Below are 16,081 nucleotides of genomic sequence, written 5' to 3'. Positions count from 1 at the left end.
TTTTTTCGATGAAAAAACATGTATACATATTTTTATGAGCCAGAAAAAACTGGTACCTTCATAGCCTTTTTCGATGAAAAAACATGTATACATATTTTTATGAGCCAGAAAAAACTGGTACCTTCATAGCCATTGATTTGGGTTCACCGCAAAAACATGTATACATATCGGATTCCGGTGATCCAAAAGCTAGTTCCCACTAAACAAAACCTATAGATCACATCTATGGTGTTAGATGTCAGAAAAATGCCAAAAACAATGATTTTTGAGGGGGCAGAATGGGAAGGTGGGCAAAAAGAGTGCATTACTCATATATATATATATATATATATATATATATATATATATATATATATATATATATATTATGCGAACTGAAAATATGGGGCATTTTCAACACTTTTTTTTAAAAATCCAACCATGTGGATGTGCTTGGCATGATGAATTTGCTAGGAATCAACAATTGGATCGTGCATTTTCCATGAAAAAATATGATTTTTGAATGCTTCAATATTTATGAAGAATATGAGCCATTGATTTTAAAGCCTTAAAAAAAACTCATTCATGCAGCAAAATCGGATGATTCAAGAGCGTGTTCTCATGAAACCAAGCATGTAAATCACATCCATATGGTTAGATTCAAGAGAAAAGAATAAAAAAATCATGAAAATTGTTGTCCACACATTAGTTCTCATATTCAAGTGACTCATATAAAATCACTAGAATATGAGAACTGAAATATGACTTATATATATATATATATATATATATATATAGAGAGAGAGAGAGAGAGTAATGCTACGGTGTTCCGGGAGCACCTACTCTCACCTATTAGAAATCATAGTTGTAGGTTGTATCTTCTCAATTTGACCTTATAGATGTACTTAACATAGTTTATTTGATAGGAATCATGTTCTGGATCATGATTTTTAGACATAAAAATAAGACTTTTTAAGTCATGAAATTTTGGTACATTGTGAGCCATTGATTTTTGAAGATCATAAAAAACCTGCATGTATGCCATAATCACATGATCCAAAACTTGTTTTCCACTAAATAATAATTGTAGTTCATATCTGTAGGGTCTGATAAATAAAATGCTCAAAATGTTATAAATTTTGAATCTTTTATTATGTGGGATTAGGTACTCCGGGAGCACCGTATCATTATATATATAATTTATTTATTTATGATATTTTTGTACCATGATACCATATGGTGGTGCACACTCTTGTTTGTATGGATCTAGCCATCAAATGTTAAATCTAACCCTTTAGATGTGTTTATCATCATTGATTTACTATGTTGGAAAATTTTATCATATCTCATGCACCATAAGATTTTATTTTTTTAGATGGTGAATAAACAATGGCTCACAATTCATGAAAATAAGGGTGGTTTAAAAATTGAATAAAACATCATGTTTGAATAAATTTTAACTCATGTCACATTACCAAAACTGATAATTGTTTAGTAAGGGGGATGTTATTTTAAACGACCTTGGTATATCCAATGCATTGTACTGTCTAAGTTTGTATACAATACCTTTCCACTTTTTAAAATTCATAAGAATTGGATCAAGACGCAGTGTGGATCATGGAGCGAAGCAAATGGAGCTGGCGTATGTTTGGGGGTTCATGGTCCATCTCCAAATCTTGTGGGCTAATTGGATTGACGAACATGTTGGTTATTTTGGACCAGTTTATGGATATTGAATTAGCAAAAATGGTCCAGTAACCTCCCTTTGTCCTGAGCTAATAGCAGCTGAAGGCCACATTTGTTTGCTTCTGCACCGTCCACTTGAGAAGTCTTACTCTTAGCACTGAACCTCAAAGCAACACATGAGGGCCCGCCCATTGTGTATTGATGGCGGGACCCACAAATCACAGTTAAATTTGGACCTCTTCTTCTCCAATGCTTGGTGGGACCGAATTGTAGCTATTCTATAATAGGTATAACAGAGAATATATCCTCTAGTAATAACATATAAATATTGCTATTATGTCACTGCTGGCTTTTCTTGCCATTATTAGACTATTTCTGACAACCAAATAATTATTATCATTAATGATTGACCATTCATTCAGCAGTATGTGGAAGCCTACCCTTATCCACATTACTACCGCTGTTACCACCACCACCACTACCGCCAATACTACTACTATCAGTAATAATAATAATAATAATGCGGGGTCGACTGCATGGCCAGCGGGGTGGTTGTGAAGGATGCAGGTTGACGCGCGGTTGTCTCTGTAGCTTTCAGAGGTGGGTTATGTAAGGCAGGGTGATTGTGGGGCCCCACCTGAAGAGCAAGGTTTCTCGTCATTAAAACAATAATAACAATAACAATAATAATAAAAATTATTATTATTATTATTGCAAGTAACGTAAGAGGAGGCATAGCAGCAACAAGGAATAATTTTCTTGAAAGCAGCATATATATGTATAACAGACAAATTACAACAAATAAGTTTAGAAAGAATATTCTGTACTATAGCCACCACACTTCCACTAAAATCAACCTGTTGACCCTTCCTTTTTCCATATATAAATTCTTCCATCACCCTCTTCTTTTCAGCTCTGCCGTTGCATCTCTCCTGTCTGAACCCTCTGTTTTGAGCACAAACGAGAGAGAGAGAGAGAAAGAGATGGTGGGGAACTCCAACAGAGTTGAGGATTTCACTTCTATTCCTGTTTATGAAGCAGCCATCCCTCTCCCAATACCTCCATCTGTGACAGAGCCTCACAAGGTTTGCTTGCCGCCCTCAAAGACAGCTTTCCAGAGTCTGAAGCATGGTTTCTCTGAGACATTCTTCCCTGATGATCCCTTCCATCAATTCAAGAACCAGAGTTGGTTCAAGAAGTTGGTTTTGGCTCTCCAGTACTTCTTCCCAATCCTTCAGTGGGCACCCACCTACAGCCTTAGCCTCTTTAAGTCTGATATCATCTCTGGGCTCACAATTGCTAGCTTGGCCATCCCTCAGGTGAATGCAAAAAACATTCTAATTCCCTTTGTGTTGGTTCCTGGTTGTGAAATAACATGATTTTTCACTGTTCAGTGTTTGGATCACATGAGTTTTCTCATTTTATTTACTGTTTTCTGCAGGGCATTAGCTATGCGAAGCTTGCAAGCCTGCCTCCCATAATTGGCCTTTGTAAGTCGTTCATAACCATTTTGTACATGCATGGACACATGCAGCTTATATATATATATATATATATATATATATATATATATATATATATATATATATATATATATATATATATATATATATATATATATTGTGTGTGTGTGTGTGTGTTGGAAGATTGTGCTATTTGTCATGTTAATACTCACGAATTTGTGTTAATTAGACTCTATGACTTCATCTTATGCAAAGAGGGTATAGCTAAGTGAATTTCTGTGCATACCTATACGCATAATTGCTCTGTTCCATTTTGTGTATGTTTGCGTGTGTATATGTGTGTGTGGCATGCGTGTATATGTGTGTGTGGCATGCGTGTGGGTAAAGTTTGTATTAATTTGTAGCTATCCCTTCTTATACGTTATCTGTCATATATATGCAGATTCAAGCTTCGTGCCACCGTTGATTTATGCAGTTCTTGGAAGTTCTAGGGATTTGGCGGTGGGCCCGGTCTCCATTGCCTCACTTGTGATGGGGTCCATGCTCAAGGAAACGGTTTCTCCCGTTCACCAACCCTTGCTCTACCTACAATTGGCTTTTACTGCAACCTTCTTTGCTGGGGTTTTCCAGGCCTCTTTGGGCCTGCTCAGGTATTCTTATAGGCTTTCCACTTTTGAGTCTTCTCTCACTTGGCTGAGAAAAATGGCAGCTCTTAATTTTTGTAACTCCCCTGACACTCATCATGACAAGCGCAGTTGTTTTTTATATCTTTATTCGAAAGCCAACGAGTAATTTTCCATAAGTTGTCTAACTTGTTCACTATTTACAAGAAGCTGCCTAACATTTCACTTATTACATTTACAGCTTGAACCTAAAATCATTCAATTTGACCTTTGGTTAGACAAAGAAAGTGGCTAAAACAGCCTCATTGTTGATTTATTATAACAAAAAACTCTAAGATGATCTAAGATGGATTGTTTTAATAAAAAGAAAAATCATTTTATCTCTGATGGGGGGTTCACATAAAGCAGGCAGCTAACAGTAATACTCCAAACATTTGGCATCATTCTGTAAAGAGCTGATAGGTTAGGTTGTTCAGTTCAAACATACATAACCGAGCGATGCATAAACTTTGTGTATGGATGCATTCATGTAGGCAAAATATTACCATTGAAAGTGCCCAAGCACACATATCACATCACCCTTGGCCATCCACTCGTTTGTTAGTTTCTTTAATATATATATATATATATATATATATATATATATATATATATATATATATATTAATGTGCCAATAGTTTTCTTTCCTAAATGCCCCTTTGGAATCGGGTCATTGTGATCTCGATCCAAACCTTGCATAAGTACCTGACCCACTTTGAACAAACGTTTTTTTTTTTTTTTGGGGTTCTCGGTCGATCAATCCTATGGAGTCTGCACCGCTCCATCTCCGGTTCAAACCGGATATCAAGCATAGTTTGTTCCAACATGCATCTAACCCGAAATGGATGGGTTTGGGTAGCTCACAGATCCAAACTAAAGTAATCTTACGTAAAAAAATAAAAATAAATTAACATAATTATTTTTTTTTTTGGATATTTCAGACTAGGTCCATAGAATGCAACTATTTGCTTGGGAAGCTGCTGTAGTCGTGTTTCTTGAATATTGTGAAACATTAGATAGCCTAAAAATAGGAAATGGGAGCGAATTACAAAAAAGTGACCAATATTTTGGCTATTACATTTAACAGCCTTTTTCTCACTTTTATTTCAACGATTAGTGAAAAAATGATAAAATACCCTTTATATTTATTTCTTTAGCGAGCAAAGGTAAAGTGAGACTGCTTTTCATGAACCAAGGACAAAAAGGGAATTTTTATACTTGAGATTCTGTTTTGTATCGTGATTTCTTTTTGTTCTTTAATTATTTCGCATTTTTGATATTTTCACTTTATATTTTGTTATTTTCCTTTTCATGTTCAAGCGACGAAAGCCAAAGAAATCCATTGATGGTGGGGTTGTTGTTGCTTTGCAGGCTGGGGTTCATAGTGGACTTCCTTTCGAGGCCAACGTTGGTGGGGTTCATGGCCGGGGCAGCCATCATCGTATCACTCCAACAGCTCAAGGGCCTACTTGGAATTGTTCACTTCACCCCACAGATGAACATAGTCCCTGTTGTGCAATCTGTTGTCCAGAGAAGAGATGAAGTGAGATGAGAACCCTAACTGGGATCTTTGGTGTTACTTTTGTGAGCATGGGCACGGGCGCACACACACACACACAGATATATATATATATATGGTGCTATTGAAGGCACACACCTATAGAGTATAAAAATACCTTTTTTTCTATCTTTTAGACATGTAAGCAGGTTTTTTAAGGGCTTCAAAAATCAACGGCCGACAATGTACTAAAATTTCACCACTCAAAAAATCATATTTCTATACTGAAATAACACAATCCAAGGTTTTATCTTTAACAAACAAACCATGATGAACACATCTATGTAGCTAGATTGAATTGATAAAGCTTGAACCTATGATTTTCAGCTCAATAATTCCAATGCAAGCTCAAAAGTTAACCACCTTTGGTCACTGTATGGCACAAAACAGGCTATAGGGGAGTTTTCTAGTGTTGCTAAAGGGCCTCCTTAGTGTCTGTCAGTTTCTGACTGCTGCTAAAGGGTCCTGATCGGCCTTTTTTTCCATAGCATGGGCTATGTTTGTCAGCACAATTTCACATGAAACCAGGTTTGCACCATCCAGTTTCTGTGTGTGTTGAGAGAGAGAGAGAGAGAGAGCAACGATCATCTTACCACCAAAAGATTAGGTAATTCATTAGGAGCTTTAAAAAACCATGGTTGCTGGTTTCTTCTGATTGATCTAAACTAATAGATGTGATTATCATTGCTTATTTACTTAAAAATATGCTTTATATTGAATTAATCTAACAAAAAATATAAATATTTTGTCATCAGGGTTTAGTGAGATATGAGCCATTGATTTTTTTAATCCCTCTAAAAAGTACATCTGAAGATGAAAAATACCTATATGATGTGTGTTTTATACCAACTGTGATTTGGTAGTTGCTCACTCATTGTACTTCAGGGTCAAGATTACATCTCTGCCAGTCCATCTGCCACCATAAATGCATTAAGCATAATTTGTTTGATAGGAATCATACCTTAGATCGTGTTGTTTTGAAATAAAATCATGGTTTTTCAAGTCATGAAATTCCAGTATATTTATCTTTGTTCTTTTTAATCTCAATGCAGTGGGAATGGCAAACTGTCGTTATGGGCGTCTGCTTCTTGCTCCTTTTGCTAACTGCAAGATATATTGTAAGTATAATCCTTCGACTCTGCGATGCCTCAATTACATGCTCCCCATGAATTGTTTTATGGTAGAAAAGAAAAAAAAATGAAGGGCATCATCTAATCTCTCTCTCTCTCTCTGTTGCAGAGCTTGAGAAAGCCAAAGCTTTTCTGGGTCTCAGCAGCCGCACCATTAACCTCTGTTATTTTATCCACCTTGTTGGTTTTCATCTTCAAAGCTCAGAATCATGGAATAAATATAGTAAGAATGGAATACTCTTGTTGTTGTTGTTGTTAATATTACTAAGTCTTCTTTTGTGCTTTTTATGAACAGATTGGACATTTGGATGAAGGGTTAAACCCACCTTCAGCAAACTTGCTTTATTTCCGGGGCCCACTCCTTGGTCTGGCAATTAAAACTGGGATTATTACTGGAATACTATCTCTAACTGTAAGTGACACTTTTTCATCTTTTATGTTTCCAGGGGAACTTCTGACACTTTTCCATTTATGTTCATTGATGTTGCAGGAAGGAATTGCTGTTGGAAGAACTTTTGCCTCATTGAAGAAATATCACATTGATGGGAACAAAGAGATGATGGCGATAGGGTTGATGAACATGGCTGGCTCTTGCAGTTCCTGCTATGTCACTACAGGTGATCCTCCCTAATATACACTTTTAGTAATCAGAACCAGTAAATAGTTTGGATCCACTGGGTCTAGATCTGGGGCCCAACTTTCAGGAATCCTCCTTCCATGGATCTCACTCCAGTACTGCCAGAACCCCATTTATGGGATAATCTTTTCCTAATAAAAATTTGAGTTTTTCTGTGACTTTGACTCCAGCATACTCTTACGAAATGAACATTAAAGGTCTAAACTCTCTGCTGCTTTAATTTGCAGGATCATTTTCGCGGTCGGCTGTGAACTACAATGCTGGATCCAAAACAGCAGTATCAAATATAGTTCTGGCATCAACTGTGTTGATTACTCTTCTGTTCCTGATGCCACTTTTCTACTACACGCCAAACTTGATCTTAGCAGGAATCATAATCACAGCAGTGGTCGGACTCGTCAACTTCGGTGCGATTTATCGTTTATGGAAGGTTGACAAGATTGACTTCTTGGCCTGCATGACTGCATTCCTTGGCGTGCTCTTCCTCTCTGTTCAGATTGGTCTTGGTATCGCAGTAAGTGATGCTTTCACTTGGGAGATGGGAACATATGGTTTTATCTATCTATACATACTGTGCAGCTAAAACTAACATTCTATTTAGAGGCCCCTTTTTGCTTTCAGCACGGTGTAATACAGCAGTGTCATAATGAACAATCCATCTTGAAATGGGTGGTCGTGGCAGTGCAGTGATTTTTATAAGCTCCACTACAATATGTTCCCAGTTTAATTGGCTATATTATACCATAGCTATTTGGTTCAGTAGCCATAGTTCACTTGGAAAACGGATCCTACAAACATACTTGTCTCGATTTAAACCAACCAAGGTGGTTAGTAAACCATATTGGTTGTATCTAAAGCGTGAATAGGCAGATCTACTGTTTCTGTTATTTCTTGTTGCTGATGCATGGCAGTTGCAGGTCGCAATATCAGTGTTCAAGATCCTGCTGCATGTAACGAGGCCAAACACGGTAGTTCTAGGGAGTGTGCCAGGCACCCAAGTTTACCGGAATCTCATACAATACCCTGAAGCCAAGAGGGTTCCATCATGTCTCATCCTCAGCATCGAGTCCCCAGTTTATTTTGCCAATTCTAATTACTTGCATGAAAGGTGAGTCTGAAAAAATTTCTGAATTTTAATGAGTAAAAAAAGATGAACAACCAGGTGCTCAATCTTGACTTGGCTGAGCCCGACTCAAATCACCATCTTTACTCTTTGAGAGTACAGTGAATCAAGTTTGTCTCGGATTGACTGTGTTGTAAGCCATGAGTTGGCCTGTTGAGTTTTTGGTGGATCAGTTGGTCCGACCAACTTGGATCCGAGTCATGCGATGCATTTGAATCAGCTCTACAGAGAATGTAATAATATTTGTTAATTGTTGTAATTTTTCAAAATTCATAGATACTAAATCAGAAGTATGGTCTAAGTTGTCCTGTTTTAAAACCAATATTTATGGACTCTCCTGCAGGATTTTGAGGTGGGTACGTGAAGAACAAGACAGAATTAAAGCAAGGAAAGAGACCACTCTGAAGTATTTGATTTTGGAAATGACAGGTAATTTTCTGAGGGAAAAATCCTCTCGAGTCAAGTGAGTCCACATCATCATCTTGGTTTCCAATTTGAAATTGATACTTATTGGGATGTATCAATTGCCAATTCATCAAAACTTTAATATCCCTGTTCTGTGTTTGGTATGTCACTGCAAAAGAAACCCCGAGGATCCTAAACTTAGAAGCAATATTATTTAGTGTTGTGTTGTAGTACATACAGACTTCCTGTCAGACCACTCCTGAGTCTCCAACTTGATAATTTTGGAACCCAACAAGCCTTCAAATTGGATCCAATAAGCTTACCATATGGCATGTCCAACCAGGATATGGATCCAACAGGAGTCCAACCCATCTCAGATGTGAGCTTGAGAGAAAAATTGAGATTCACCCATTAAGCGAACATCATCACCTTAGCTCACTATGTGGACACGGCAGGATTTGTTTGAAAGGACATTCTGGTTATTTTGAGTCTAAATCTTTAAATGTTAATTTTGGATCGCTAACAGATGTCATTTTATGAAGATTTTGCATTAAATGGGTGATTTGATCATTTTGCAGCCATAACAGCTATCGACGCTAGCGGCCTTGGCATGCTAACAGAGCTAAAGAGGACGCTAGAGACCGAATCAATCTGTGTAAGTACTAGAAACACTTTTTTTTTTTAAAGGCAAGCTGAGGTTTGGCAGAACCCTATAAGTAATAGAAACACTTGCGTGGTTAACATTTAACCCTAAGCATCTGCATCATGCTATGCTCTTAAATGGAGATTAATCTTAACATTGTTTCAATTATTTTATTTACTACAGCTTCTGCTAGTGAATCCTGTTGGAGAAGTTATAGAGAAGCTGCACAATTCGGATACGTTGGAGGCCATCGGATGGGACTGTCTGTATCTAACTGTAGACGAGGCAATTTTGTCGATTGCAATAAAGGCACAACCATGAAGCAACCGATTCATGAAGGTGTTACTAGTGTTAAGTTCCGGCTATAAAACCAAGTTTTTGCATGAATAGAGCAATTTTAGGATTCCACAAAGAAATCCAAGTCTGCTTGATCTGTGTAACAAGATTTTGTTCCCCACTGGATTCATGCATAAGCTTCTTATCGTGCTCTTTAAGAGATTTTGCCTGCACAGAGATAAATGTGTAGGATCTGAACTTTTATAATTCAATTACAGGGACATGTTTGGTACCAAGTGAAATATCGCCAAGTTCATGAATTTCAATGCTGAACTTTCTAGTTGTACCTATGATAGAGCCCATGAACCTGGCAAATACGTTAGGCGCATGTATTTTGATCACATCCCATAATACCCAAAATATCTAAATTGGCATTTTGATGGGCTTACCTATTTGATTAGGAGTAGGGATGGCAGTGGGGCGGGGCGGGGCGGGGGACAAGGTTTCCACCCCCGCCCCGCCTCAAAATTTTATCCTCCACCCCCGCCTCCATCCCCGTTTCATACCCTTCATCCCCAGTGCAAACGGGGATGAGGCGGGGCGGGGCGGGGATATTGCGGGAAAAAGTGGTCGGGGCAGAGATTAGGCGGGGATCGTGGCGGGGACGGGGCGGGGAAAAGTGCACGTCCACCCCCGCCCCGCCTCCGCGGCGGGGATGGATTTTATCCTCCATCCCCGTTTCATACCCTTCATCCCCGGTCCAAACGGGGCGAGGCGGGGCAGGGCCCCGCTTTCCCCCGGTCCACTGTCATCCCTAATTAGGAGCACAGTCACAAACCTAGTTGCCAAATTTTTCTCAGCAAAGGAAAAGCTCATGATCATTTTAAAAACAAATTTGTTTTCAAAAAAAAAAATCTCAGTATATCTAGATCCTAAAAATATATAAAAACATAAGAAAAACATTAAAATATATAAGTATATAAATATCACGTTAACAATGTGATAAAACATGATGTTTACAAAATAGGCAAAAATTTGAAAAGTATCATGTTTTTTGGGATTATACCAGTGTTTGAAATAAGGTTAAATCATAATATTTTTAAAAAATGGCCAATATTTGTGACTATGATTGGGAGAATCATGCAAGACTGACACACTCAGGCTGACAGTCTCGTATAATCACCAAAGTTCATAAATGCATAGGATGCCAAAATAACCAAGGTACTGGTTTAGGAAAATCATTGAGCGCACCAACCACTTAATACTATTATGACTTGTTGGATGCACCTAATTATCTAGAAACCAGTATATAGCTTAGATGAGTCACTAGACTATGAGATCTGGAAATATGAGAACTAATGTCACTTATTTTTAGTTCTTTTTTCTTGAATCCAACCGTAAGGATGTGATCTACAAGATTGGTTTTATAAGAACCAGCTCTTGAATATGCATGAGATTTTTTAAAGCTTTAAAATCAATGGCTCATAATCTTCATAAATATTCAAGCATTCAAAAATCACATTTTTTCATCGAAAATACAGGATCCAATGTTTGATTCCTAGCAAATTCATCATGCCAAGCACATCCACATGGTTGGATTTGAAAAAAAAGTGTTGGAAATGCCCATATTTCTAGTTCTCATATTTGGGTTCTCATATTCTAGTGACTCTAGCTTAGATAATTCATTATGGAGAAAAATGAAATACCAGATGGGGCAGCTTGGAGTTGCCCAAAAACTCTTGCTGGCATCTTAACCAAGCAATTCATCTGTTATCACAGTGCTTGCAACTAAAATTTTGATGAAATCAGATACGTTACCAGTCCAAATTAAAAGTGGAGCTTCAACTTAATTTACACGGGTTATCCTCAAAAACAAAAAAAAACAAAAAAATCTACAGGTCTCTATTGAAAGAAGCAATGTTTGTTTACCCCTTTTGGGAAACAAATAATAGGGCAAAACGTGAAGGTTTGACGCCACAATTTAGAAAACTAAAATGTACTAAAAAGAATTCTGCAATGAAAATTGGGGAAAACATTAGATAAAGAAGGAAGATCACTTTGTCAGTTTCCAATTTTACTAGTCCTTTAAACAAAATAAGCAGCAAACAAAATTCAAGGTATTAAGACCCAAACAGGCCCATCAATTCTCAATCTATGGGCCTATTGCAACTTTAACTCTGCAAGTACCTACTAACCAAATCCTAATATCACAGCTTAAAATGAAACATGATTCCTATGAATCTTTCAATGGCAACCTGTGGCAATTACAATTACATAAATAACCAAAAAGATAGTATATCTAAGTACAACTAAACTAAATTCTAGACCCTACTATTAAAATGTATCTCCTAAAATCATTATTGTAAATATAAATATATATATTTATATACATAGAGATATATTTACATATAATATATTATATGTACATATATCTCTATATATATGAATATATATATTTATATACCTTTTTTTATTTTCTTACCCGAAAAGGGTATTCTTGTAATTTTCTATCTTGCGCATATTCCATTTGGAATATGTTGTAATTTTCTTATTTATTTTTTTGTAATTCTTTTTTTACTTTTTCCTTTTTATTTTTTATTTTATTTAAAGTGCATTGGGGGTCCCCCAATAGAGTCGTTGGGGGCTCCCCAACGACTCCTTTGGGAGCCCCCCCTTTGCACCTTTTGGCACTTGTATAAATAGGGGTGTTCTCCCTTTGTAATGCTCTAGCTTGAGAGTCTCAAGCATTTGTTCTTTTTATCAAATACATGCATTATTGCAAGTTTGCTACTTTTACGCTTTTTGCGTATTTTGTTCAAGTGTTGTGAGAGTGTTTTCGTACACTTCTTTTATAAAGTATTTATGCTTGTATGCGTATTGTCTCTTCATAGACAATTTTACATGGTATCAGAGCTTGGTTGGTGATAGAGGATTGTGGGATTCTCTTCTTTTCAAGTGCCTCAAAAAGCGTGCCTTCGGATCTTTGGAGGTTGAAGTGGTGGATCTTGCTTCTCAAATATTTTAGAAGAATCTTGCGCAAGCTAGCATCTGGAATATTGTGTTGGTACGCCATTTCTCCCTTTCTCTCTACTTCATAATAGGCGAAAAAGAGTCTCACTTTACTCTTGGCTTCAAATTGAATGGGTCCAATTTGGGCCGGAAACATGGAGGCTCACATAAAAGGGAAAGGGCTATGGGGTTATGTGCAAGGCACAATTCCGGAACCGGAACCCAAAATAATCGTGGTAAACGGAAGTGAAATCAAGATTCTTGAAGGAGAAGAAAGGGTTAGAGTTCTTGAAGAGTACTCTAAGAAGCACGATGAGTAGGAAATGAAGAATTTCAAGATTCTTTCTTGGTTCTTTTCATCCGTTGAAACTAAGATTAATGCCAACATTATTAAATTCAAAAAGGCATCGAAAGCTTGACATTATCTTGAGAAAATGTATACATCAAGGGACCTATCTCATAAGTATTATCTTCAAAAGAAGGCTCTCTCTCTCTCTTACTCAAGGTGAAATGACTATTAGGAAATATTTTGCCGACCTTTCCTCCATTTGGGATGAGCTTGTCATGCTTGAACCAAAATGGAGTGGAGAAGTAATTGAACTCCGTCACAAGCAACTTGAAGAAGATCGGTTCTTCAATTTTTTGAATGGGCTAAGGCCCGAATTTGAGCAAATAAGGTCTTCTCTTCTATCCTCTTTTACTCATCCCTCTCTTGAAGATGTACTCACCAAATTAAGTGTTGAGGAGACTCGTATGAGTTTATGTAAACAAGGATCAAGTGTTCTTATGGTTCCTTGTAATCATGAAGAAAATAATGAGGTCAATGTCGTATCAAGACCCGGGAACAATGTAAAAACCTATCGTCCCCCTCATTTTAAACCACAAAATCAAGGTGAAAATGGTGGGCCAAGAGGAAAAAGGGACTATAGCAAATTTATTTGTCATTTTTGTAAATAACCCGGACATATCAAACCCATATGTCCTAAATGAAAAAAGCTTCTCGCAATGGCTACCACCGGTGTACCACAAAAAGGAAGAGGCATCATCAAGTGGGCCACTCTCTTTAAATCAAATAGTGGAAGCCCTTCAACCTCTACTCAAGGGAGCTACCTCCGGTGTCGCCGTGTCTACTTCATCTCTTCCAGGTAAAGTCTCTTGGCTTTTGGACTCCGGTGCATCTTTTCATATGTCCCCAAACATGTTTTCACTTTCCGATTTCTCAAAAAATGTTTCTCCCTCTTTTGTTTCCACTGCGGATGGAACCTCTCTTGAAATTAAAGGTATAGGTAATTTTGAAACTCAAGATTTTTTTATTCCAAAAATTAGATTTATACCTAAACTAAACTTAAATCTTCTCTCTGTTTCTCAACTCTCAGACCATGGTTGCGATATTAAGTTCTCTTGTGATAAATGTTTAATACAGGATCGTCGGTCCGGGAAATTGATTGGGGAAGGCTTTAGAAAAGGAGACTTATACTATATGGAATCTCTTCTCTTTTTGTAATGTGGCCTAAAACAAAGATATAAATGTATGACACAAAAGACTTGGTCATCATAATATCACCAAGTTGTCTTATTTACATTTTGCAAAAGACCTATGTAAAAGTTCATTTTCTTGTAACGATTGTATTCTCGGAAAAATGCAAAGTTTACCTTTTTAGCAAAGAACTATGTTCTCTTCTAAAACTTTCGAAATTGTTCATTCGGATGTTTAAAGATCCGCATCTGTTTCTTCAAAAGGAGGCTTTTCTTATTATGTTATTTTTGTGGATGATTTTTCCAGATATTCGTGGATCTATTTTCTTAAGTTCAAACATGAAGTTTTTTCGTGTTTTAAAACCTTCCATTCAATGATCAATAATCAATTCAACAGTAATATAAAGATATTTAGAAGTGATTCTGGAGGGGAATATCTCTCCAATCAATTTAAAGTATATCTTGAGGATCATGGAATCGTCCATCAAAGGTCTTGTCCTAAAACTCCTCAACAGAATGGGTTGGCCGAAAGAAAACATAGGCACATCATTGAGACTACTAGGACCCTTCTTATTTCCCAAAACATTCCTAAAATTTTTTGGGCAGAAGCAACTCTTGCTTCTGTTTATCTGATAAATCGCTTGCCATCTAGGACATTAAGAAAAATATCCCCTTTTGAGAATTTATATAAGCTTGAACCTGATTATAATAGGTTACGAGTTTTTGGGTGTAAGTGTTTTATACTTACGGATAAGAATGACAAACTATCTCCCAAGGCTATCCCTTACGCCTTTCTTGGATATTCCGAAACTCAAAAAGGGTTTCGTTGTTATGATCTTCGAGATGATAAGTTATATGTCTCTAGAAATGTAACTTTTTTGGAAAATGAAAGTGGCTTTGAAAAAAATGTTTCTCAACAAGAAAATTTTGATTATTCCTTCATATTTGACCAATTATCTAGTAATGATGATATATCTAGTGATGATGATGTATCATCAAATCATGATGAGGAAAATGATGGTGACATTGGTGAACATAACTCACTCAATGAACAAGAAAATAGATTTTCAAATGATCCAATAACCTATTCTCGTAGAAACCAAGACACCTTTAGAAGTGCTATTGACCAATATAGTGAGCTTGTTCCTACTATCGATCACTGAAGATCTGAAAGGAATAGAAGACCTCCAACTCGTTTTGTTTCTTTTGATTCTTTCTCACCCCGATATAGGGCTTGTCTTAGTGCCATTCACTCTTATTTTGAACCAAGAAAATTTTGAAGAAGCTAAAAAATGTATAGAATGGCAAGAAGCTATGCAAAATGAACTTAATGCCCTTAAAAAGGCTGAAAGTTGGGATTTTCAAACTCTACCCATAGGAAAGAAAACTATAGGTTGTTAATGGGTTTTTAAGGTTAAAACTAAGAGCGATGGATCTTTGGAAAGGTATAAGGCTCGTTTAATTGCAAAAGGGTATGGGCAAGAGTATAGAATTGATTATGAAGAAACTTTTGCCCCTGTAGCCCGAATGGTTACAGTTAGATGCCTTATTACTATTGCATCTATTAAGAATTGGAACATTTTTCAAATGGATGTGAAAAATGCTTTTTTAAATGGTGATTTTAACGAAGAAGTGTATATGGATGCTTCACCAGGCATGAAGATTCCTAAAGATAAAGTTCTTCGTCTTCGTAAGGCCGTCTATGGTTTGAAACAGGCCCCCAAAGCCTGGTATGACAAGTTTACCAGTGTAATGCTGGAAAATGGCCTTTCCTCATGTTATACTGACATTGCTCTATTTACTAGAAGATCTAATGCAGGAATTGTGATTCTGTTACTCTATGTTGATGACATGTTAATTACAGGTGATGATGTTCAAGGAGTCAAGGGTATTAAGTCCGTCTTGACTTCAAAATTTGAGATGTCAGACTTGGGTTTTCTGACATTTTCTTGGAATTGAGGTTGCCTATTCGCAACGTGGTTATTTTCTATCTCAGTCTAAACTTGCTTGTGAGATTATTGACATATCAGAAA

The 16,081-nt window shown here is 36.9% G+C and overlaps 1 protein-coding gene across 1 annotated transcript; it reads left to right on the top strand.

Moving 5' to 3' along the window:
* The first annotated feature begins 3,644 nt into the window (after positions 1–3,644).
* Positions 3,645–9,984, top strand: LOC149815199 (putative sulfate transporter 3.4). Its single transcript, XM_089989367.1, has 11 exons — positions 3,645–3,778; positions 5,163–5,334; positions 6,402–6,467; positions 6,589–6,702; positions 6,775–6,891; positions 6,970–7,096; positions 7,344–7,630; positions 8,034–8,224; positions 8,583–8,668; positions 9,223–9,299; positions 9,471–9,984. The coding sequence occupies exons 1-11, from the start codon at positions 3,660–3,662 to the stop codon at positions 9,606–9,608; spliced, it is 1,494 nt and encodes a 497-aa protein (XP_089845493.1). The 5' UTR covers positions 3,645–3,659; the 3' UTR covers positions 9,609–9,984.
* Positions 9,985–16,081: the final 6,097 nt, after the last annotated feature.

The sequence above is a fragment of the Nuphar pumila genome, chromosome 15, assembly GCF_984573655.1.
Source record: "Nuphar pumila chromosome 15, dmNupPumi1.hap1.1, whole genome shotgun sequence".
NCBI lineage: Eukaryota > Viridiplantae > Streptophyta > Magnoliopsida > Nymphaeales > Nymphaeaceae > Nuphar > Nuphar pumila.
Note: the sequence above shows the minus strand (reverse complement) of the source record. Positions and strands in the feature narration are given on the sequence as shown.